General features: G+C 40.1%; 2 protein-coding genes across 16 annotated transcripts in view; one reads left to right on the top strand and one right to left on the bottom strand.

Annotated features, from left to right (window-relative positions):
* The window catches only part of PRR14L (proline rich 14 like), a 35896-nt gene extending 24681 nt beyond the window's left edge, over positions 1-11215 (bottom strand). The window contains exons 1-5 of one of the 5 annotated variants that reach the window (XM_054006643.1): positions 11144-11199; positions 10581-10662; positions 9986-10091; positions 7201-7736; positions 3046-3127 (exon numbers count right to left, since the gene is read on the bottom strand). In XM_054006643.1, coding sequence (XP_053862618.1) covers positions 3046-3127; positions 7201-7701 — 583 coding nt within the window. In that variant the 5' untranslated portion in view covers positions 7702-7736; positions 9986-10091; positions 10581-10662; positions 11144-11199. The other 4 variants (XM_054006645.1, XM_054006644.1, XM_054006646.1 and 1 more) reach the window with 4 other exon arrangements.
* Positions 11216-13174: 1959 nt separating this feature from the next.
* DEPDC5 (DEP domain containing 5, GATOR1 subcomplex subunit) overlaps positions 13175-24408 on the top strand; it is a 59661-nt gene continuing 48427 nt past the window's right edge. For 10 of the 11 annotated variants that reach the window (XM_054006404.1, XM_054006410.1, XM_054006411.1 and 7 more), the window contains exons 1-10: positions 13175-13250; positions 14998-15115; positions 16202-16289; positions 16932-16978; positions 17565-17650; positions 18237-18320; positions 19056-19105; positions 21932-22001; positions 23288-23366; positions 23720-23781. In XM_054006404.1, the coding sequence (XP_053862379.1) occupies positions 15058-15115; positions 16202-16289; positions 16932-16978; positions 17565-17650; positions 18237-18320; positions 19056-19105; positions 21932-22001; positions 23288-23366; positions 23720-23781 (624 nt within the window). In that variant the 5' untranslated portion in view covers positions 13175-13250; positions 14998-15057. Of the gene's footprint in view, positions 13316-14997; positions 15116-16201; positions 16290-16931; positions 16979-17564; positions 17651-18236; positions 18321-19055; positions 19106-21931; positions 22002-23287; positions 23367-23719; positions 23782-24408 lie in introns of all 11 variants that reach the window. The other variant, XM_054006405.1, reaches the window with a different exon arrangement.

Below are 24408 nucleotides of genomic sequence, written 5' to 3' on the forward strand. Positions count from 1 at the left end.
GTCCACCTTCCCATATATGGCTTTACCACCACAGTCTCCTATTTTAAATCCTTGTTTGTTTGTGGAAGACAGAGAAAACTGATTGCACAGAGGACAGAAATTTAAGTTGTCAGTGACCAAATTCCCCATTAATATTGAACAGGTGGTTAAACCAAAAGAAAGTTTAACTGTAAACATTAAGTATTTCACTAATGATCACTTTAACAGAAACACTGATTTAATGTAATTGGCACCAGTGGTAGCTAGCTACTGGAATCATAGAAAAGTAGGGCTGGAGGAGACCTCAAGAAGTCATCAAGTCCAGCCCCCTGGAATGAGACATGAAGAGGAGTTTAAATCCCCAAAAGGTTGTCCCCTCCAGCTACAAAGGGAAGGATAAGAAAAGGAAGGAAACATTGTAACAATGATTTTAATGTACCATGTAATTTTGAAATTCTATGCAAATTGCTATGTTGAGACTATTAAGGCTGCACAGGTAAGTGCCTCAAAAGTTAGGACATATGGTCGAAATAGGACTTAACCTAAACATTGCTTTCTTTTGCAGATGCATTACAATACAGTCTTTAATTACACAATCACATTTCTCAAAAATACAATTTTTTTGTAACTTTAGAAACAGATGTAGCATCTCGTGCTAGGTTTTCATTTTAATATGCTTTTCATTCTTTTATGCTCACATTTTCATTGCTACAATGGTGCAGCAACTCTTTACTGACTGAATTTCTACATGAAGAGTTCTCTTCTCTGTAATGTGCCTATTTTAGTAATTTAGGCCCCAATATTGCCAACGTCGATGCACAGGGTTAAAGTTAAGCATGTGTGTCTGTACAATTGAAGCTTTAATCTCTATGTACTATATGTAGTCTCTTCAATAAGCTACAAAGTTTTCTTTTGTGAAATTAAATGGATGAGGCAGTTAGCTGTAAAACTATTTTATCTAGAAACGTATGTAGCTCATGCACGCCAAAAAAATTTCAACATTGCTTTAGGCTTTACTCTTAAATGTGGTATGCTATGTATGGAGGGTTTATTCCATACTTTTCATATAAGTGACTTTCATGGACTGTCTAGCATACACGTAGTACAAAATATTACAAGAGGCTACATGTGTTTAAGAAAAAAATTGTATATCAGAATTCAGAAATGGTACGTAATCAGATTGTATCACAATGTATATACACAAGGCATAGAATTAAAGGTTACACATGCAACCTTAACTAAGTATTTCCTGACTTGAATGTTGAGCTACAAACAAAGTTTCCTTAACTGAATGGAATTTACTTTTGAAAAAGAGTACACAAATCCAAGAGTTAGCAGACCCACTGACTTAAAAAAATGGTAACAAGTAAATTCCATAATCTGGAAGCTATTTGGTTTATAATCTGGAAGCTATTTGGTTTAACACCACTAGATTCTTTTCCCAAGCACCTTCTGAGGCTTATATGATTGGGGCCCCTGTCTTGGTGCCATGCAAAATGTGCAGCAGCCTTCCTTAATCTCTTCATTGCACTCTTCCTTGTGCTAGTACATTAGCCATAAACATGTACAGCCATAAAAATGAAGCAGTTTTTCTAGCTGGCATTTTATGAATTTAATAAGACTCCTTGGTAAAATATACTGTGCAGCATGGAATTCTCAAACTATTTTCAAATCAAATCTCTTTGCACCAGAACACTCAAAGACACTTCTTAACGAGAGTTATTTCCACTTCAAATTTCATTGTGTGTTTACTTCTGGTCATTTCAACAATAGTTTTGTTCAAAAGAGGTCACAAGTTTTGGAAAAGAATTTCAATTTCTTTATTCTCAAAAACATCTGAACAGTATTTGCTCAAACTTTTGAAGACTTTTTCCATACTTTCAGAAACCAAGACTGGAAAACTGGTCTCCAAGCAAACACAAGCTTGTTGTGTTGCTTAAGGCTGGTCTTTTCTTGGTTTTGTTTTATGCTCAGGGTACGTCTACACTACCCGCCGGATCGGCGGGTAGTGATCGATCTATCGAGGATCGATTTATCGCGTCTCGTCTAGACACAATAAATCGATACCCGAACGTGCTCCCTGTCGACTCCGGAACTCCACCGCTGCGAGAGGAGGAAGCGGAGTCGACAGGGGAGTGGCGGCCGTCAATCATGCGCTGCGAGGACGCGAAGTAAGTCAATCTAAGTTGATCTAAGATACGTCGACTTCAGCTACGCTATTCTCATAGCTGAAGTTGCGTATCTTGGATCGATTCCCCCTCTCCCCCAGTGTAGACCAGGCCTCAGTCTGAATGATAGTAATTCACAGAACAGCAGCTGTAAACAGATACATCTGGTGCCACCAAATTACATGCAGGGACAGACCCAAATCTTCTATTTGAAATATTAGCTTTTAGTATGAAGTCAACAGAATCTGTGGTGACTGAGAACTCAATATAGAACAGGATATTAGCCACAGCCAAGCAGGCCTGATTTGCAATAAACACAGGACTGAAATCAAAATATGGTTGTTCCAGAATCCTGGAGTTAAACAGAGTCACAATATACCTGCTTGCTGTGCAGAGAAAGAGAGAATAGCCACCAGATGCAGGCAAAGTGATCAAAGCATTTGTGGACAGAAGTGGATCATTAGCAGGAGGACTAAGAATTAGGGCAGAAACCCCTCTCACTTTGGAAACTGCATATTCTAAAGTGTTAGATGGTGACTGAGTCAGCCAATTATTGTTTCTTTTGCACATCTCTACCGTTAACATTTTCATGTAGTTTTGTATTACCTTATTTCTCAAAACGAAACAATAATTACTAACAAGAGCATCTGCACCGGAGTCAACAAGTATTTCAGACTAAGAACTACCAAATATGGACTCTCTTCATCAGAGCATTTCAATCACATCAGCACATGGCCAGGAGACAGCACAGGATTAAGCTTTGCTATTGTTCTACACGAACAGGGCAGTAACTTCCACTACCGAAAAGAACAGAGGAGCTATCCCTGCAATCATTCACGCACTTCTGTGAATGAAAGAGGATCATGAAGGAAAAAAGCTGAACAACTGAAATACACACCTTTACTCTTCAGAGGGCTTGCCATTTCAGTGCAGCAGATTCTTGAAAATTCTCCCCCACTTCGGTTTATCTGAGGCTTCTCCTGAAATAAAGGAACAAGTCACCACCATAGCAGCAACACCTGAGACTAACTGGTAATTATAGTTTTCAGAGACTATTCCTAGACTCCAGGGACGGTACCTGTTAAGCCAGTCCTAACTCTGGACGCAGTAAGCATTAGCATACCACATAATATGCTAGGCTTTTTTGGGGAATGAGGGAGAAAGTCATGCATACACCATAAGCACACTTACAAGTGTGGTAATACAGACAAATAATTGAACTGTAAGCACTTAATATGAGTAATTCTCCTTCCTTTCTGACCCACTGCCTCATCACATCTTTCCTCTTAAAAAAAATTTTTTTTAAATCCACTCACTGTTGAAGATACTGCATTAGTCTTTCCTATCCTCAGGAGGAGACAATTCCAGAGAAGATTTAAACTCAGCATCAGTAAAGCCTTGCCAAAGTAGCAACTAAAGCAGGAAGTGAATTTAAATACAATGGAAAGCGTCCCAATATGAAACAGAATGGTAATCCTTCATCAAACCCCAAACCAATTATTATAATCCCTCTCAGTGGAATCCCTTGTGCAGATGAAAAACGCACAAGAAAATATTACCCTCTTCACTGTACTACCTTAACTTCAGCATTTTCCGACTACTTTAATTATGCAAACTTACTATTGCATTAACAGTTTTTTGCATTATGTTTCCTAAATTTTGTTGAAGGATGAAGGGAAACACACAAGCACACACATTCTATAGGTACATTTCTTGTAATTACTATACTACTGTCTCTAAGAACTACACACTCCTTTAAATGCATCACTGAAATATGGACAGCAAGAAATTTGCATATAATAGAGGCACTGGTTTCCCCCTGTAATGGTTAGAGGGACTAGGGAGAAGAGTGGGGACCCATCTCTCTCTCAGGACAAGGAAGATTATCCCTAGGACCTGTTTCTCAGCCAAGAAAAGGGCTCTACAGAATTGCCTAAAGACCTAATTTTCCACCCAAGAGAGTGAATGAGCAGTCTGGGGACCCACGCTCCAGTCATCCATTTCAAAATTTTACACATTCTCAAGGCCCCACTACTTGGATGTTGGATATTTGAAATGGATGTATGATAATTGATCACTCACTCAAAATTAACAAAATTCTGAGAGAATAAGAAAGCTAGAATGGCTGAGCAAGGATACAGCAGATCCAGGTGAAAGTCTATGGAACACACGTTCTTTCTGATCTAAACAGTAACTTCATTAGCACTCATATCTTTTTTCATCCTTGCCTGGCTCAAAAATGGATAAGGGGACTTAATTCAAACTTAAAAAACCACACACACACAAACTTTAGAAAAATATCTTATCTTTGACAACTGAGCAGTCATGAAAAACAATGTAATTAAAAAGGTGAATATTTTAAGGAAGTTATGAGCACGTGAAACAGGAGGTGTTAAGCCATTCTTCAACCTTGACTACAGCTTTTTGCTCTCAACCAAATACTGCAATAATAATTTGTGGTCAAACAGCAATATTAAGTGTCACATATTACTGTACATTTAAGAAGGCATTTGCTAATATGTTTAGTTTCTTTTAATGTACTTCAGTTAAGTAGTTTTCACCCAGATGCACATGAAAGTGAATTCATTAGTAAAAGCACTAGAATGTGAAGGCCCTAGAAATTCATTAGTAAAGGCACTAGAAAGGCCAACTATGCGTTCCTCAAAAAAATTATTAATGAACTATTATGCATTTCTACAACACTTTCCATATGGAGACCTCAAAGTGCTTTCAAACATTGTCTCAATACTGCTTATAATATTCCTTAGACTACTGGAAAGGAAAAAGACTAAGTGACTCATCCTAAGTGTCACAGTAAATAAGTTGCAAAGCTAAGAATAGAATCCAGGCCTTGTAATATTGTACCCAGGTTTTGAACAGCTAAATTGCAGTTTCCTTCTTAAAGCAACAGCAGTGTGACAATCATATTTATTAACTCCCCTGCAATAAACCCTCACCCTCAAAATTTTAAATGCAGACATGCTCCAGAACTCACAGGTGGATAAAAAGGAATGTTTAACAAAATATTTTAATATATTTATCTATAAAATGACTTATTCATGTACTAAACATTCACGTACTAAACATTCTCTAGTATATTTTGTAAAATAATGAAGTCTTAATCAATAGGAGCCTTAACTACAGCATTTTGCTATTTAAATCCTTGCTGAGAAATGACGAGAGAATTGCCTTTGTGTGTATGAATTATAAATGTATCCACATTAGCAAAGTATTATATTTAATTTGCAGTGATGGGTGAAGCTGATGGATGCAGAGTGAAGACTCTCGATGGAAGAAGCGTTTTCTATTTTGTCCCTTGGTGTAAGCTCTGGCTCGTGTGCACTCCAGCTTTAGCAGCTACTTGACATGTTGAAGCCCATGTCACTTGTCCAGAGAATAAATTTTCAAACAGAAGGAGCAGTCAGTTCACAGCTGTACTGTCCAATATTTTCAGCGCATAGAGTAGCCAAACCAATTAAGACATTTAGAGTTTTTTTCCCCCAGTGATAAAACTCCAAAATCCACTCCACCTCACAATGTACGTTTCAGGTTTTATAACTATCTTGTCTTGTCCTCCACACTAATTTTTAATCAATCAAACCCAAAGCCATAGAAGTAGTTTGAAGATGAACCACTGATGCAAACTAATGTAAAGTCAGTCTACAGTGGCTCTACTGAAAAGAAAAATAAGAACTTTGAAAAATAGAAAATGGGATTAGTCATATGATTAGGAAGATTTCACTATGAAATCAGCTTTTTTTGGAACTGTAGAGAACCATCCTTGTTTAAAAATAAAAATTCAAAACCAACTTCAGTCTCCCAATGAAAACATGCTAAATTTAAATAATTCTCTAGTACAACTCCTACTATTTGTTTTGTAGTTTATGTACCCATTACTGCTGCTACTAGGAAAAATAGTTTTTTGTTCACTACCCCCAGCAAAAAAGCCAAGTAAAAAAAAAGTATGAAGTGTGGTTTTATACAATTAAATTACTACCAAGCTTTGACTTAAATCTCCTCTCTCACACAAACTTTTAAAATGATAGGGGATTTTGGGGAGAGACTCTGCTCAGGGAGAAAGAAAACAGCAGATGCAATTGAAAAGTTACATGAACATCTGTAACATTTAAACTACCTTAATATGTATTATAAAGACATCAAAGAAACCTAAATGTCATCATATGACCACATTATGGAGAGAGAATTATTTCTCAGAAATTTGAGTTTGAAGTTCACTTCCTGGTATAAGCTCAATTTTCAGTTCCTTACTTTAATCAAACTTTCTCATTTAGTGTATTTACATGCTTTCAAGTGTTTGGAATTCCTTGTGCCAAATAGTAAAACCTGTAACACGGAATTTTCAAGTTAAACAATTTTTTTTTTTTAAATAATATTTCAATGTTTGGGGGGGGTTTCCCCGGTGAAGTGTTAATTTCAATTTTATCTCTAAGCTCACAAACTTTTTTGCCTTGGAATAATAATTGGAACGTCAATGTCTGCTGGAGAAAAAAAACAACATATGAGCTGAGAGGCCTTATTATTTGAAAAAGGAAATAGAGACACTGATCCACTGTCCAATTATTGAGGAGTTGAGTTGAAAGATACAGCAGACTGCAGAAACTGTACTTAAGACATAAGTGATGTCATATATGGTTTCAGCATAAGCACTGCTAGTTATTTTAATCTGGTACCAATAGCATGACCACATAATGGCTAATTTGTTACCTGTATTATGACATTTTAGACTACAATGTATCCTCCTCAACAGCTGGGAAGAGGGACATTTGGCATTTGTGAAGGGGTTTTTTAGGGCTGTCAATTAATCGCAGTTAACCCACACGATTAACTCAAAAAAATTAGCCACGATTAAAAAAATTAATTGCGATTAATCACACTTATAACAATAGAATACAAATTGAAATTTATTAAATATTTTTGGATGCTATGATGGCAAGACTTAAAGAAAGAGAACAAAAAGCACATTGACATCGAGTCCCTAACAAATCCCTCTCTGCTATGTTCAAACATTCACTGTAATCAATTTCTTTCTTACCTGTCTCAACCACCACTTTTCTTCAGAGGCTAAAGCACAACATCCAACAAGCTCTTCCTCAGCATCTTGTGTTTCTTTCGCAGATCGTCTCTCTTCCTTTTGGCTCGCATTAGCACAAGTGTCCGGCTTCCCCAAGCTTCCACTTTTGGCCTCTTCGTGCTCAGCAAGGTTTCCAGCCCCCATAGACTCTTCAGAAAGGGATCCTGCCAGCCCATCAGATGTAAGCTTGTCCCCATGATCCAGGTTATCAGTTTCCTGGGAGCAATTTTCCACCCCACTAATCCTGTGGGACTCAGACAACAAACTGCTACTATGTGCTAGCACAAGTGTTGATGCTTCAGGTTTTGTATCTAGTCTAACATTAGGATCGGACCCAGCAGTAAGCTCAGTAGAGATGCTGACTGGCAGTCCAGCGTACAATTCCTGTACCACAGCAGACATGGAGGAATCAAGGGGACGTGGGTGGCTTCTCTCTTGGGACTCCACTCCAGATGATAGCATCAGGCAGATGAAGACTGTGCCTTTCTAAACTCACCCTAAAAGTAAAGACAACACTAAATCACTACACAGACATACACATATACACAAAAGTAATCATTGTTTTTGTTGTTGTCTGGGACAAAGGTACATACGCCCGAGAAGCACCAACAAGGGGACAGATATTTAGAAAGTTTGGTCCCTTTTTAAGGCACTCACAGTAGGACGACTCCTCAGTCAGCAAACCAAAATGTTCAGCCAGGTTCTTTGAATATTAACCTGAGCCTGAATAAGTAATAAGTAATATAAAATGCAGTATGTCAACATTCTATTGTAACTTTGCCCTATTAAAAAGTTTAAACCAAAAAATAAAAGAGTAAGTACTTCAAATGTGTGTGTTCAATAAGAGTATATTCCAAATGAATTCCTGGTAAGAAAGTGATTCTACAATTACTGAGCGCTAGAGTAAGTGCCACACAAACCATGAATAAGTTTATTCCTCTCTTCTCACATCGGCAGTTTCTCCCTACCCCAACATCTCTTCTTAGCCTAAAACTAAGACCTTGTAGCATGTATGAGTGTCTAGGAAATGGGAAGAGAGGAAATGTAGAGAAAAAGTATATACTAGCACTTGTGGACCTAAAGCAGGGTGTCAAACATCCTGCCAGTTTGATGGTAGTAGCCAAATTTCCTTTACTTTTCTATATTTTTAAAAATTTCTTTTTAGATGGAAAAGCCATACAAGAAAATGCATCCCTAACACATGCACTATCACTTGCCATTCCTTGTGACTTCCCCATTATAAACAGAGGAAAAAGATGGTGCTATCACTAGGTTTGTTATCTAAAGTGAACCTTTGATTCATCTTATAGCCTAGAGCCCAACTCATCAGTATCCAATGGCCAATACTATGCTAGCAATAGCCATGCTCAAACAGTTATTGCTAGTACAGTTCTAACCATAGTGTCAGCATGACCACAATATGGTCAGCCACAAATTCTCTGAACTACATTAAATAAAGGGTCACTTAAAAAAAAAAAAATTTAAAGAGCCCTGATGCAAGAATACTATGTACTTAACACTGACATGCTCATGAATCGCCATTGAGAGTTTCTACACAAAGCTAGGTCAGGTGGCACCAATCACTCAGCTAACAGCCAACAGAAGGTTAATAAAACCCAATCCTATTACTCAAATGTTGATCTTGCTGCTCTTTACACAGCTCAAAAACGTAGATGAACCCATCCATCAGTTCGGCTAGCTCAATGTTTCTATGCCATACGTAACTAAAATCCCCAGGACTCTTAAAAAAAATACAATAGGGGAGGAGGAATTTTGCTAAAAAAATTTAAAACCTTTATCTTCAAAAACTTACACCATTTCTAGCAATACTGACTAGCATACGGCTAATTTTAAGAACAACAACATAATATGGTCTCAGTGCACTAATGATCTATAGATAAATACAAACACTGACCACATACAAGTTAAATAAACACTAGGCATGGCTTCTTTCCTCAAGAATTGGTAATAAAAACATATGGGTTAAATTCTACAGACCCTGATTTTTCTCCCTCTTTAAAATGACAATATCAGCTATAAGCAAAAGACAGCTGAGAGGTTGCAGAATCTTAGCATTTATTTACCAAAGGTAGGAAGAAGGACCCATTTGCTAAAACACTCCAAATTTATTTTCTTCTAGTCCTGTCTTACAGCACACGAAAAACACATTCCAGTTGCCTACAACACCTTTGCTTGTGATCCTGAAATGCTTTACACACACAACCTCTGCCAGGTATTACGGAGGTTAAGTAACTTGCCCAAAATCACATTAACAAAGTGAGTTGCAGACACAGGAATAGAACCCATGTCACCCAAACCCGTGACCTGTTGCAACATCTAGAAAGTGGCCCACCAAAAAGCAAACAATATAAAATAAAATTGTAAAGATATATATATATTTACATATTTACAAACAAGCCTGGGTAGGTCCACTTCAATGAGAGAAAAGAAAAGCAGAAAAGGTGTCAAAGATATTTTCTGTTACAGAAGCTAACATTTTTACTATAATCTGGCACTTGTGGATTTTAATTTGTATTCTACTATCAATGGGCTTTACACCTTCTGACTAGTGACACTGTAGGTTACACAAAGGCTAAGCCCTTAATACTTTGTTTGAAAAAGCCTAACAAAAATGGAAACTAGCTTTGTCACTGTTAAATTAGAAATATTATGGAAAACTGCCGATTATATCATTGTTCATGAAACCAGCATTCCTAAAAACACTTATGACCCAACAGATACTGACCACTGCCCCCAAAGCCCTTCTTATGTATGACGAGTTTGTAGACCTTGTTGGTTCTCATTTTGAATCAGCTACTCCAAGTAAAGAGGACAGATGACATCTTGTCTCCCTGGTAAGTAAAAACAAAAACAAAACAAAGAAACTCAGCCCTTTTCTTATTATAAAACTTTTCTACAGCTCTACATTTCAAAAGGAAAACCTTACAGATTCCAGTCTCAAAGAGCAACACCAGCAACACTGATGCTCCATAAACAATACATTTGTACCAATTCCATAGCTACCTAAGATTTCCTAGTAGTCAATATTCTTCACGCTGGTCACTTCGGACTTCACAGTCACTATTATGATAGAATTTGGGTCTTTCACATGAAAAAGACAGGACGCCACACTTTGGACTAAAGAACAATTTCTATTAGCTATTGACAGTACAACACAGTTCAGAAGCACTTTCTCTCTCACAAACACACACAATCCAGAATGTAAAATTCAAGCCTAACTCTTTAACCAAAATGCTGCAGCTTTTCAGAGCTGCAAACTCTCCATAATCCCTCAGATCAACCCCTGCCCCCCATGACAAAACCTGGAATAAATACCTCACCTCGGTGACACAACCCACTGCAGAATGACAACCGCCTGGTCAGCAAAAGACCCCCAGCCAGCACTGCCCACTACTCAGACAACTACAGGAGTCAAGGAATCAACAATTAGGGGTGTCAGATCTCCTGCGGTCCAATGCTCCACCCTACCCGTGGGAATGAGCCCCCTGTGGGAGCAGACACTCCCCAGCAAACAGAAACATAGAAATGAAGGGATAGAGGGGACCCGATCCAGTCCCCCTGCGCTGAGGCAGGACCGTGTAAACCTAGTGTCTCCATGCCTGACAGGCGTCTCTCCGCCCCCTCACCCCAACAATGCAGTGACCATGCCTGAGGGTGGACCCAACCCTATCGCCTCCCCCAAAGAGAAGAGACCCCCCCACACACACAATCCTAGGGAGGGCGCAATTCCTCCCATCCCCATGACAACTACACCCCCAGACGGGAGGCAAATTCCCCTCCTCCCCGCGGAGAAGGAGATGAGTGATAGGCAAACAAACCCCCAAGCCAAAAACTACGGGGGTGGGGGAAGGGCAAGAGCAGGCCCCGGCTCCCCGATTCTTACTGCTCCTGGCGGCGGCTCGAACCAGGACAGGGGGCGGCTCCGGAGAAGAATCACCAGCACGGCCCACAGACCTGCCTCACTTCCTCATCCGGGACTTGCAGAGAGCGCGCGTGTGACGTAACTCCTAGCGCGGCACCATAGAGACCGGGGGGGGGGGGGGGGAGACAGGCTTCCTCAGCCAGGGCCGCGTCACGGCGGTAGGAGGGGCCTGTGGCGTGGGGAGGTCAGCCCCCATTCCCGGCTCGGGGAGCAGTAGGGGATTCTGGCCCTGGGGCGGGAAGGAGTCCTTCGTAGCTAGCTGCCTCGCAGCCCCCAGGGGACAGCATCAGACAAGTATGGGGGTAGCCGTGTTGGTCGGTATCCACACCAACAACGAGGAGTCCGGTGGCACCTGAAAAACTAACAGATTTATTTGGGCATAAGCATTTGTGGGTAAAAACCCACTTCTTCAGCTTCAAGCCTTTAGCTTCATAATCTCAAGCATTCTAGAACTTCACAGCCACGGGTGCTGCCCGTTTGACCGCTTTGGTGGGGTAACTAGAAAGAGTTTACGGTTTAGAAGATAAAATAACCCCAGAGTGGGCTGAATAAATTCTGAGATTGAAGGCCCAATGAGTTTATGAGACCAGGATATTGTTACTTGTTAGTTAAAAGTAAGCACCATCTCATTTATAGGTTGAAATTAAATATTCCATTTTTAAATATGAACAATTATAAACAGAAACAAAAGAGGTTGCCAGACTGCTATAAGTCAACTTAAAAACATCGCTTCTTTCTTTTCTCTCTATTCCCTTCTTACTGTCCCTCAGTCCTCTTTCCTTCCTATGTCATGCAGGTTCTTTTCTCCTGGACCAAGAAGAATAGGCTGTAAACCAGCAAAGACCAAATCCTGCAAATTGATCATTATTGGCAGACCCCTGCATTTGTATAGAAACTTAATGTCTTAATCAGGGCATAAAAGTGTTCTCACATGGATAGGTTTGCAGAACTGGGATAAAAGAAAGTAACTTCAAGTTAATGGGAAAACATATGCTTTTAGGATAGCTATTGTGGGGAAAACATATGCTTTTAGGATAGCTATTGTGGGGACAAGAGCCCTGCTGATCTTAGGGATCAGAAAAAGGAATGAGATGAAATGCCAGATCTTGTCTTTTAGCATGTAAACTCTTTGAGACAAGGTCTGTAATTCATTATATATTTATACAGTGCCTACCACAATGGGGCTCTAGTTGGCTTGGCTTTTAGGGGTTTGATTATGAGATAAATATTTTAAATAATAATAAATGTGAAGTCTCAGATAAAGGGCCAAACTCACTCCAACTCAACAGGAATTTTGCCATTGCTTTCAATGGGAAAAGGATCAGAGCCTAAATCTGGATGTATGTGATGTATCTTTTCTGAGGAACATGAGTGGCTATGTTAAAAAAAAAGTTTTCCTACTTTTCTTTGTCTATTTCTGAGAAATGAACAGTCAAACTGCATGGATTTAACTTTTTTGAGGTCTCTTCATCCACACATGCCGAGTATAACAGGACAAATTTTGTTTTATTGCAGGAGTTGGCGTGTGTTCCACTATATCATGCCATCAAATAGCATGTTGTTATGAGTGTTTCTGCCCATCAGCATGGAACCTGGGCATGTTTTACCTGCTTGTAGACTACAAGCCATTAGTATGTGACGCAGTGCTGCTGACTTTATCCATTTCACTGTTTAATCTTGGGAAATCCTGCTGTGGTGAAGTGGGGCCAGCGGGAGAGGTGCACTAAGTTGTCTGATGCTGTCCCCTGGGGGCTGCGAGGCAGCTAGCTACGAAGGACTCCTTCCCGTCCCCCACCCCAGGGCCAGAATCCCCTACTGCTCCCCGAGCCGGGAATGGGGGCTGACCTCCCCACGCCACAGGCCCCTCCTACCGCCGTGACGCGGCCCTGGCTGAGGAAGCCTGTCTCCCCCCCTCCCCCCCCGGTCTCTATGGTGCCGCGCTAGGAGTTACGTCACACGCGCGCTCTCTGCAAGTCCCGGATGAGGAAGTGAGGCAGGTCTGTGGGCCGTGCTGGTGATTCTTCTCCGGAGCCGCCCCCTGTCCTGGTTCGAGCCGCCGCCAGGAGCAGTAAGAATCGGGGAGCCGGGGCCTGCTCTTGCCCTTCCCCCACCCCCGTAGTTTTTGGCTTGGGGGTTTGTTTGCCTATCACTCATCTCCTTCTCCGCGGGGAGGAGGGGAATTTGCCTCCCGTCTGGGGGTGTAGTTGTCATGGGGATGGGAGGAATTGCGCCCTCCCTAGGATTGTGTGTGTGGGGGGTCTCTTCTCTTTGGGGGAGGCGATAGGGTTGGGTCCACCCTCAGGCATGGTCACTGCATTGTTGGGGTGAGGGGGCGGAGAGACACCTGTCAGGCATGGAGACACTAGGTTTACACGGTCCTGCCTCAGCGCAGGGGGACTGGATCGGGTCCCCTCTATCCCTTCATTTCTATGTTTCTGTTTGCTGGGGAGTGTCTGCTCCCACAGGGGGCTCATTCCCACGGGTAGGGTGGAGCATTGGACCGCAGGAGATCTGACACCCCTAATTGTTGATTCCTTGACTCCTGTAGTTGTCTGAGTAGTGGGCAGTGCTGGCTGGGGGCCTTTTGCTGACCAGGGGGTTGTCATTCTGCAGTGGGTTGTGTCACCGAGATGAGCTATTGGCTCCAGGTTTTGTCATGGGGGGGCAGGGGTTGATCTGAGGGATTATGGAGAGTTTGCAGCTCTGAAAAGCTGCAGCATTTTGGTTAAAGAGTTAGGCTTGAATTTTACATTCTGGATTGTGTGTGTTTGTGAGAGAGAAAATGCTTCTGAACTGTGTTGTACTGTCAACAGCTAATAGAAATTGTTCTTTAATTCAAAGTGTGGCGTCCTGTCTTTTTCATGTGAAAGACCCAAATTCTATCATAATAGTGACTGTGAAGGCCGAACATGAAGCATATTGACTAATAGGAAATCTTAGGCAGCTATGGAATTGGTACAAATGCATTGTTTATGGAGTATCAGTGTTGCTGGTGTTGCTCTTTGAGACTGGAACCTCTTAGGCAGTGGTTCCCAAACTTTAACAACCTATGAACCCCTTTCACTAAAATGTTGTGTCTCGTGAACCCCCTGCTAAAAATGAATATTTCCAGGGAGTTTCTCCTTTACCTGAGTATAAATTATAAAAGCATGATCTTGGAAATATAAAATTTGTTTTTATGACATGCTTATTGCACATTATTTATTATTAATTATTTATCATTACAGTATTTTTATTACATTATGAAAAGGGCAACACTCTTCCAAGATCTCACTTTCATAGCTTGTATTGCTTTGAATAAGTCTGTTATAAGACAAGGCTCCTATGTTTCATCAAGGAGTATCAGATGTGAAACAGCATTAAGGTATTTAAGAAGCCAACTCAAAGAGTTCTTCCTACACAAGTATTCAGGTCTTGAACAGTCCAGGCAAACAACGCACGTTACAACAAAGCTTAAACTTGTTCTTCATAATAATTTTAAAAACAGCAAAAAATATCCACCTCCCTTTCCATTTCTTATAAGGGGTCTTGAAGTTTAAATCTCCTCGGTGTGATAGATACACTTGCTTTGACCTGCTTAGCTCTTGGAAGACCAGGGGCTCCGTGCTGCTGGCCCCGTGCTACCCGGAGTCTCTAGGGACAGCCCTGTCTGCCATTAGGAAATTTTTCCCTGAGAACCCCCTGCAACATTTAGTGAACCCCAGTTTGGAAACCACTGTCTCTAAGGTTTCCTCTTGAAATGTAGAGCTGTTGAAGAGTTTTATAATAAGGAAAGAGCTGAGTTTCTTTGTTTTGTTTTTGTTTTTACTTACCAGGGAGACAAGATGTCATCTGTCCTCTTTACTTGGCGTAGCTGAGAAGAACCAGGATTCAAAATGAGAACCAACAAGGTCTACAAACTCGTCATACATAAGAAGGGCTTTGGGGGCAGTGGTCAGTATCCGTTGGGTCATAAGTATTTTTAGGGCTGCTGGTTTCATGAACAGTGATATAATCAGCAGTTTTCCATAATATTTCTAATCTAACAGTGATAAAGCTAGTTTCCATTTTTGTTAGGCTTTTTCAAACAAAATATTAAGGGATTAGCCTTTGTGTAACCTACAGTGTCACTAGTCAGAAGGTGGAAAGCCCATTGATAGTAGAATACAAATTAAAATCCACAAGTGCCAGATTACAGTAAAAATGTTAGCTTCTGTGACATTAAAATATCTTTGACACCTTTTCTGCTTTTCTTTTGTCATTTTGTCCTCCTTTTTTGCTATCCCTATTGCCTCTTGCTTAGCCACAGATTTGGGAGAGGCTGTAGTGGCCCAGTAGTATTGCTGCACATGGATATGTGTGGACTCAGAGTTTGTGGGTCCCACTGGCAGGATCTAGGAGCTCTGTGTAGGGTTTTCTATTTTATTCTTGTTGAGGTTGTGTGGGAATGGAGCCTTTCATTTGTCCGGAATGTTACCCAGTGGTCAGTCAAGAAGAGTTATTGATGTGTTCCTGAGAAAAATCTGATCATACAGCTCTCACTACTGCCTTGATAAAAGTCATGGTCATGTAGTTACAAAAGTTACATAGGATTCAAAAACAGCATTTCATAAATGTACTTAGATGCTCAGTTGCCCAGCCTCTTTGTTTTGTTTGCTCACTGTCACTTTGGAATCACAATCACAACATATTAATTAAGTTCTGTTAATAGTCCTTTATAATTCACTGTATCCCCACCAATGTTTTAAAACTGAGAAAAACCAAAGAAGTGTGGAGATTTTGGGTATTAAGCCGAGACTGGTTCCTCTTGCAAACAAATATTGTATGACAATCCTATGACTTGGAACAGCGGAAAAGTCTTTTTTCCCCAGAATTATCCTGCCTCTTCAGTCTGGTCAGAGTAGTTACTGTGTGAAGGATGTACTGAGTGGTAAATTAACAGATGGATGTGCAGCATATTACAGTGCATAAGTTCCTGTGTTTTCATTTTTATCTGTTGATTGCAGGCTGTCTCACTGAATTACTATCTTTGTCTTCCAGATGACGAATTAATGATGAATCCCAAAGTGTTTCTTCACATCAAGCTGGGAGATGTTGTTGAGATTGCACACCCTAATGATGAGTACAGGTGAATTGTCTTTCTGCTAATATCACCAAGTATAGCTGGAGCACCTAAAATACCAATCTCTCCATTCCTTTAGAGTGAAACAACTTGAAGAATGAGTAGACACTGAGGGACCACTGGGTATGCCATACAGATATTTTGCTGCAGCATAGAGCTATATCTTTCTGTTTGAAAGGAAATAAAGGGGTGACTTTATCAAATGGCCTTCTTCTATAGTCTGACATGTTCCATGTTATGTGGCATTAGAGGCTTTGCTGGCAATACTTGGGATGAGTAGCAGCTGTTCTTGAAGTAGTTCCTCAGGCCTTTATTTTCTTTCTTGCTGTTACATAGCGATGATTCTTTAATCCCATGGGTCCTGAGGTATAGGTTTGTATAATAATAATAATTAGCTCTTTTAGGATAAAGAATGGTAATGTTGATCAGATCAAGGGAAAGAGATGTTTTAACTTGTTCTCTTAGAAATTGTTGGGTTCTGAGTACCTTTTCTGCTAGGTGAGTATTGTTAATGCTCTAGCTTATCCCTTATGCAGTATAACTAGGTGCCTTTATTGTGATGGAGGAATTCAAACCCTCCATGGTGACAGCAGGATAAGTGGCTGGATTCTCCATGTCGTTGTTCACCTTCTCTCTCTTGTGTTCCAGCCCTCTGCTCCTGCAAGTGAAGTCACTTAAGGAAGATTTGCAAAAAGGTAAGACTCCAGACTCTTGTAGTGTGACTATAAGGCTTAACAGAAGAAATCACAATGGAATTAACCACAATTTCTAGTTTTTTTTTTTTTTTTTTTTTAAATGACTCTCCTTATTCTAACTTGTCAAGTCTCTGCTTTTCAATCAATCAATCAATTAATGGAGATATCCTATCTCCTAGAACTGGAAAGGGACCTTGAAAGGTCATCGAGTCCAGCCCCCTGCCTTCACTAGCAGGGCCAGGTACTGATTTTGCCCTAGATCCCTAAGTGGCCCCCTCAAGGATTGAACTCACAACCCTGGGTTTAGCAGGCCAATGCTCAAACCACTGAGCTATCCCTCCCCCTGTTGATCAATTGGGGGCTTCATGCCAGCTATCTGCAGCAAACTGCTTGGAAGACAGGACAATGCAGTTTCCATTCACACTGTTCAAGTGGAATGGGGATACCTAGATCTAAAATGTATTGTCAAAATAATGGCTTGCTTTGTATGTCCATAAGCAGGGCCTGTGTTCTCTCATTGGGGCTGTAGCAAGAGATGGATTAAATGGGAATAAGTATTCTCCCATTTTTCTCTTCCTTATGGCAGAAACTATAAGTGTGGATCAGACTGTTGCTCAGGTATTCCGACTGAGACCATACCAAGATGTCCATGTAAATGTTGTCGACCCAAAGGTATGTAATGTTACAACCGTGAATAACAATATTTCCATCTGCCTCAGCACTTAGCACAGGGGCAGTCAATTTTTTTTGTCAAGGTGCATATTTCTTCGTCAAGGTCCAGACTCCAGAGAAAATAATAAAAATAATAATAATGATAATAAGTAAATAAAAAGATTTTGGGGTCTGTTCAAAGGCATCTGGTGGTCTGGATTTGGCTCACGGTCTGCCTATTGACTACCCCTAATTTAGCACAAATGGGAGTCCTTCAGTTATCTTGTTTGCCTTAGAGTTAGAAGTACCCCCCCCCCCTTTTTTTTTTTTAAATGATATTTTCTCTTGTGCTTCAGATCCGCGCTGGGGGTGGTGAGTGTGCTTAGACCTTTACTTTGAACTTCACTAATCCCCAGAATATGCCAGCCTGCCACTCACGATTGTCCCTGCATTCCAGCCATATGAGTTTTTTCAGTATTTGTACTATTAGACCTTCCCTCTTAGGCCCTTTCAAATCAAGTAAATGCTCTTTTCATGTAACATGAGGTCATATAAGAGAGTGTTGTATTGTGAACACACTGAAATCTATGTACTGATTCTTTTTAAGGATGTGACTCTTGACCTGGTGGAGCTGACCTTTAAGGATCAGTACATTGGGCGTGGGGATATGTGGCGACTGAAAAAGAGCTTGGTAAGGCCTATGATTGTAATGTGTGGGATGGAGGGGACACTGCCTTTCCTCACTGTTCGTGAGGCATGAACATGGCTATCATGCAGAGCTATGGAGCACTGAGGAAAAGCTCAAGGGCAATTGCTTCGGAGAAATTTGCCTCATTCCTTTCTGTGCATTAGTGAGTGGGACTTGAGTGAGAACTGTATGTAACAATATTACAGTATTTAATTAAGTTGCTTCACAACTTTTTTCTGAAAATAGTGTTCATTCCCATGGATCACTGGTAGCCAACAGTGTTAATGGCTGTTCATCATATTCTAAATTCTTTTGACTGAACAAAGAGTATTTGGGAAAGGTTGGGTCCAAGTGAACATCAGCCAAAAATGTGCTAGAATTAACTGTTCATGACATTGCCACTTGTTAGACAACAGCTGAGGATTCCCACATTTCTGTATTCTGGAGTGCAGCCAGTGTCCAATCAGATGAGCAGTATACCAGATGATTGATAGCTGTTTCTCTTGCTCAGGTGTTCTCTGCTATATTAAACTATGTCCATTTACCTACACAAGCCCTAGCAGAATACTCTCTAGGTTGAGATGTTAATTGTAAATGTGCTAAGCAGCCTCCAGCTTTTAAGGTGGACTTTAGGGAGGGTATCAGGGTCTCAGGGTTCTAACAACTGTTTCCTGTGAATCATTCTAGTTGCTTTGAGAGTTATTGCTTTTTCCATCATCTATAACTCTTCTGTCTTAGGTCAGCACGTGTGCCTATGTCACCCAAAAAGTGGAATTTGCAGGTATCCGGTGAGTGCTGAATTGTCCTGATTTATTCTTATGAGTAGATGTAGAGAAGTGTTTATATGTAGAGATATTTGGCTGCACAAGTAACTGAAAGGAGAAATGCTTTGGGGGTTTGTATACCATGTTTTTAACTCTTCTAGCCGTTAGTTAATTAAAATGTCAAGGCAGAAAGCCGCAGCTTTTAGCCATCTTGCCCAGGTACAGAAAACTTATCTGTTGTTGCCTATGCCATTAAATCAGTGAGCTCAGCACACCCAATATGAGAACAAACAAAGGGTAGGTATATTTTCTGGACTCAAATTTCTGGAATATCTTATTCCCTAGTATATTCCCTCTTCCCATTTCAATGCTCTAAATATCCTTTTTCTCCCCAATTTACCTATTTAATAGATTTGTGGATTATAAAGCCAGAAGAGACCATTGTGATCATTTAGACTGGCTTTCTGATTAACACAGACCGTGGGACTTCCCCTGAATTAATTCCTATTTGAACTAGATCATATCTTTTAGGAAAACATCCAATCTTGATTTAAAAATTACCAGTTATGGATAATCTACCACAACCCTGGGCAAGTTGTTCCAGTGGTTAATTATCCTCATTGTTAAAAAATTTGAGCCTTATTTCTAGTCTGAATTTGTCTAGCTTCAGCTTTCAGCTATAGATTCTTGTTATAACGTTGTTCGGGAAGTTGAAGATCCCTGTATTATCAAATTTCTGTTCTCCCCTGTTAGTTACTTTAAAAACTGTGATCAAGTGACCCCTTACCCTCTTCCTTGTTAAGCTAAATGGATTGAGCTCCTGGGATCTTTCACTCTAAGGCATATTCTCCAATTCCAATCCTTTATTCATTCCCATGGCTGTTCTTTGAATTTATCAACATCCTTCTTGAATTGTGGACACCAGGACTGGATACAGTATTCCAGCAGCAGTTTCACCAGTGCCAAATACAGACATAATTTACTCTACTCCTACTCAAGGCTGCACAGTTTCCAAGCATCCCACTAGCCCTGTAGGCCACAACATCACAATGGGAGCTCATATTCAGCTGATATTATCAGCCATGACCCCCAAGTGCTTTTCAGTGTCACTGCTTCCCAGGATAAAGTTCCCCATCTGGTAAGTATGGTTTACATACTTTGTTTGTTTGCACCCAGCTTATCAAACGATCCAGATTGTTCTGTATCCATGACCTGTTCTCTTCATTGTTTACCATCCCCCATTCTTTGCACCATCTGCAAACTTTCAATGATAATTTTATGTTTTCTTCCAGGTCACTGATAAAAATGTTAAATCATATAGAACCAATCCCTGCAGGACCCCACTGGAACCGTATCCTCTCTGTGTCCCCCATTTACAATTACATTTTGAGATTGGCCATCTAATTTCTAATCCATTTAATATGTGCCATGTTACATTTGTATCATTTAGTTTCTTAATGAAAATATTGTGCAGTACCACATCAAATGCCTTTCAGAAGTTCAAATATATTAATCCACATTATTCTCTTTATCAACCAAATTTCTAATCTCATCAAAAAAGATATCAAATTAGTTTTCTGAGATCTATTTCCCATAAACTCATGTGAATTGGCATTAATTATATTACGCTCCTTTAATTCTTTATTAATTGAGTCCTGTATCATTCATTCCATTATTTTGCCCAGGATCAATGTCAGACTGACAAGCCTATTACTACCCAAGTCATCCCATATACCCTTTTTAAATATTGGCACAGCATTAACTTTCTTCCAGTCTTCTGGAGCTGTTTGATCACTAACCTCCTTTACTTCATGTGTTGTGCCCATACTGTTTCCAGCAATGAGGATGATGCTTCCACTAGAGACTGTCACAGCTGCTCTTATATCACCCAGAAGTGTGGGTATAGGCTTTCTCTGCTATCTGCTGTTTGATAGATATCTCTATTGGTGCTGGTCAAAGGAGTGATCATGCTAGTGCAGAACACTAAGCACTAGGCTGGCATTGAGAATTCTGTTGGTAGTGATCCCTCTTAAGTCAATGACTGATGTGGCAGAGGGAAGTGTACCAAATGAGACATGACCTGTTTGTCTGAGAAACACTGGGCCTCATTACAGGAATAACTGAATGTAATCAGCTGTTTACTGGGGCTGAAATTATCTTGAGTGCTTTCTGTTCCAAGAGAACCATTAAGCCTATTTCCCATGGTTACACTGTGGTTTATACTACCCTGGAATTTCCATTGTGTCCCTGTGTTCTGACACTGATTCAGTGGCATAATTCTTTGTTTGGTCACTTCTTGGGTGTAGTGCAGGCTGCTCATTTCTGATCTGGAACTAAAAGGAATGAATTACACCTGATAATAAATAAATAAAAAATAAACCTGTGGCAGGAATTCTGAGTAGTATGCAAAAGACCTTAAAGCTCCACATTTAAGTGGTCTTCTTTATGTCATTTGGTGACTTGATCTAATTGAAGAGGGACCTAGTGATGGGACAAATCTACTCATTTGGCTTAGGTGAATGCCACATAGTTTGCCTTTGGTATTTGGTGATAATGGAATACTGTTGTGACAAGAGATTTGGTGAGAGGGAGCAAAAGAGGGGTTGTGGTAGGGAGCTTCAGTGAAAGGTCAGTTGGCACTGGTGCCAGTTGGGGGCAGCCATTTAAAGTATGTTTTGTTTCGATGGATTTTACTTACAGACCGTTAAGGGCTATATTCATGTCCCAATTGAATGCAATGTTTGTCATATTTCTAGCTGGAGCACAGCATGTAGTTCTCTCATCTCCATACCAGCTCTCTTTAACAAAGGTTATTTTTGCATTGAATTCCTTTCTTTGTTTTGCTTATAGGGCACAAGTGGGTGAGCTATGGGTTAAAAGTGAGAAGGTCACATGTGGGTACATCAGTGAAGATACCCGGGTAAGATTTTTAAAACATTTGTCTCCCTTTCTTTCAGCTGATGTTTCAGGGCTTCCAAACCAGTGTCTGGTCACTGTGCCATTGGCTGTAGCCATATTAGTGGTTTGGTAGCAGTTTTGTTGTTTAATATGTTACTGTGTGAAATTTGATGATCTCCTTTGGTTGCTCTTTTCTTTGGACTGAGGTTGCGATGAGCAGAAAGTAGGGCTGTCGATTAATCGCAGTTAACTTTCGCGATTAACTCAAAATTAATCACGATTAAAAAATTAACCACAATCGCAATGTTAAACCATAGAATACCAATTGAAATAATATATTAATTATTTTTGGATGTTTTTCTACATTTTTAAATATATCGATTTCAGTTACAACACAGAATACAAAGTGTACAATGCTCACTTTATATTATTTTTATTACAAATATTTGCACTGTAAAAAACAAATAGTATTTTTCAATTCACCTAATACAAGTGCTGTAGTGCAATCTCTTTATCATGAAAGTTGAAGTTACAAATGTAGAATTATGTACAAAAAAACCTCTGAATTCAAAAATAAAACAATGTAAAACTTTAGAGCCTACAAATCCACTCAGTCTTACTTCTTGTTCAGCCAATCACTCAAACACATTTTTTTACATTTGCAGAAGATAATGCTGCATGCTTCTTGTTTACAAAGTCACCTGAGAGTGAGAACAGATGTTTGCATGGCACTGTTGTGATATTCTATTATTGTTTAACAGTGCAATTAATTGCGATTAATCTTGTTAATCGCTTGATAGCCCTAGCAGAAAGCATTTATTAACTGTTTTTTGTTTTCTGAATTGGCAGAAAGGATAACATAGCTGCTGAAATGTAAACTCTGAACAAAATGGAATTTTACTAAGGGACAATGTGCTGCCCCATTCACTAACAGATACTTTAAGTGAAGCCCTTGGAAGTTCCTTTTCATTATTGCTTGCTCACAAATTAATGGTGACACATCCTGCTGGCTGTGAAGGATGTGGGGAATAATAGCAAATTCCATAAATCACATGATTAACACCATCAGTGCAATGAGTTCAACTATATTAAGAATTGCACAGGACTTTGAAAAGCAAACCCCTCAGAAGTTACTGCAGTGCTGTCTGTCTAGTAGGCAGAGCTTATGTGTAGCTTGATAGTTAATGCCCATGTTAGAGAATGCTGGGATAACTGCTCAGGAGCTAAACAGCTTCCTTCTAGTTAATAGCCTTATGAAGCCTTCAACAGGTATGTCACCACTTGACACTATCTCTCACTCCTTGGTAGGTGGTGTTCCGCTCAACTTCAGCTATGGTTTACATCTTTATCCAGATGAGCTGTGAAATGTGGGATTTTGACATCTATGGTATGTAGATAACTTTTTCTCACTGACATGATTTAAATGTCCTACCTTGTCCGTAGACAATGCATTGGAAATATGAAGTTAGGGTCAGTTGCCATTGACACCAAAGCTGTGCTTTTGTTCCCAACATCTAAAACCTTAGCCCTGCTTGTTGTCGTTTGTCATGTTCCTTTCTCTGGTAACCTCAATAGTGACTCTTAATGCCTGTACGGTGGGCTGCCCTGGTGCTAATACAACTTTTTGTACTGGAACCCTCAAGGTAAAGTTACCTCAAAACAGGGATGTGTGTGGGTTTGTGTAATAAAAATGGCAGCTTTCTGATGCTTTTGTGTTGCTTTTGTTTTGTTTTTTTGCAGGGGACCTGTACTTTGAGAAGGCTGTGAACGGTTTCCTTGCTGATCTTTTCACCAAATGGAAGGTACTGTTGCAGTTTCGTATAGAGCCTGCTTCTAAAAGAACAAGTCATCCCATGTATTTGTCCATTCTCCAGTATCACTTGTTTATCTAATGTGCTGATAGCATCTTTAAAAAGAGCCACAAGCTGACTAGTCAAAGTTAAGACCCTGATTTTTTTTTTTTTTTTTGGTACACATATACTGAGTCATCAATTGTAACTTCCAGTGGCCCATGACTCCCTTAGCCCTGGACCTTCACAGACAAGGGCCTTGGCACCAAAAAGTTCAGTTTAAATAAGAAAATCCCAGCAATCTTAAATAAGACACTTAAGATGGGTGTGAATGTGAAATCAACAAATTAGAGGGCAAGGATAGGTTTAAATCCTCAAGAGCTCTAAATCTTGAAAATGTCAAATGCATGCAAAGTGTGAATGACGTTGCCAGGTGTCCAGGAGGCAAAAGGTGTGCATGTTAGGGTTGTCTTATCTCCATGCTGCTTTTTGGCAGTGTTATGAAATTGATAGGAGCCGTGTAAGACTTTATGCAGCTGGAAACTATGTGAGATGTCTGTTTTATTGTGAGTATATTTTGTTTTAATATTGGGAATGGGGGGAAGAGGATGAGAAGTTGCTCTCTGGTTATCCTATTGA

This window comes from Malaclemys terrapin, chromosome 16 (genome assembly GCF_027887155.1).
Source record: "Malaclemys terrapin pileata isolate rMalTer1 chromosome 16, rMalTer1.hap1, whole genome shotgun sequence".
NCBI classification, from domain to species: Eukaryota; Metazoa; Chordata; order Testudines; family Emydidae; genus Malaclemys; species Malaclemys terrapin.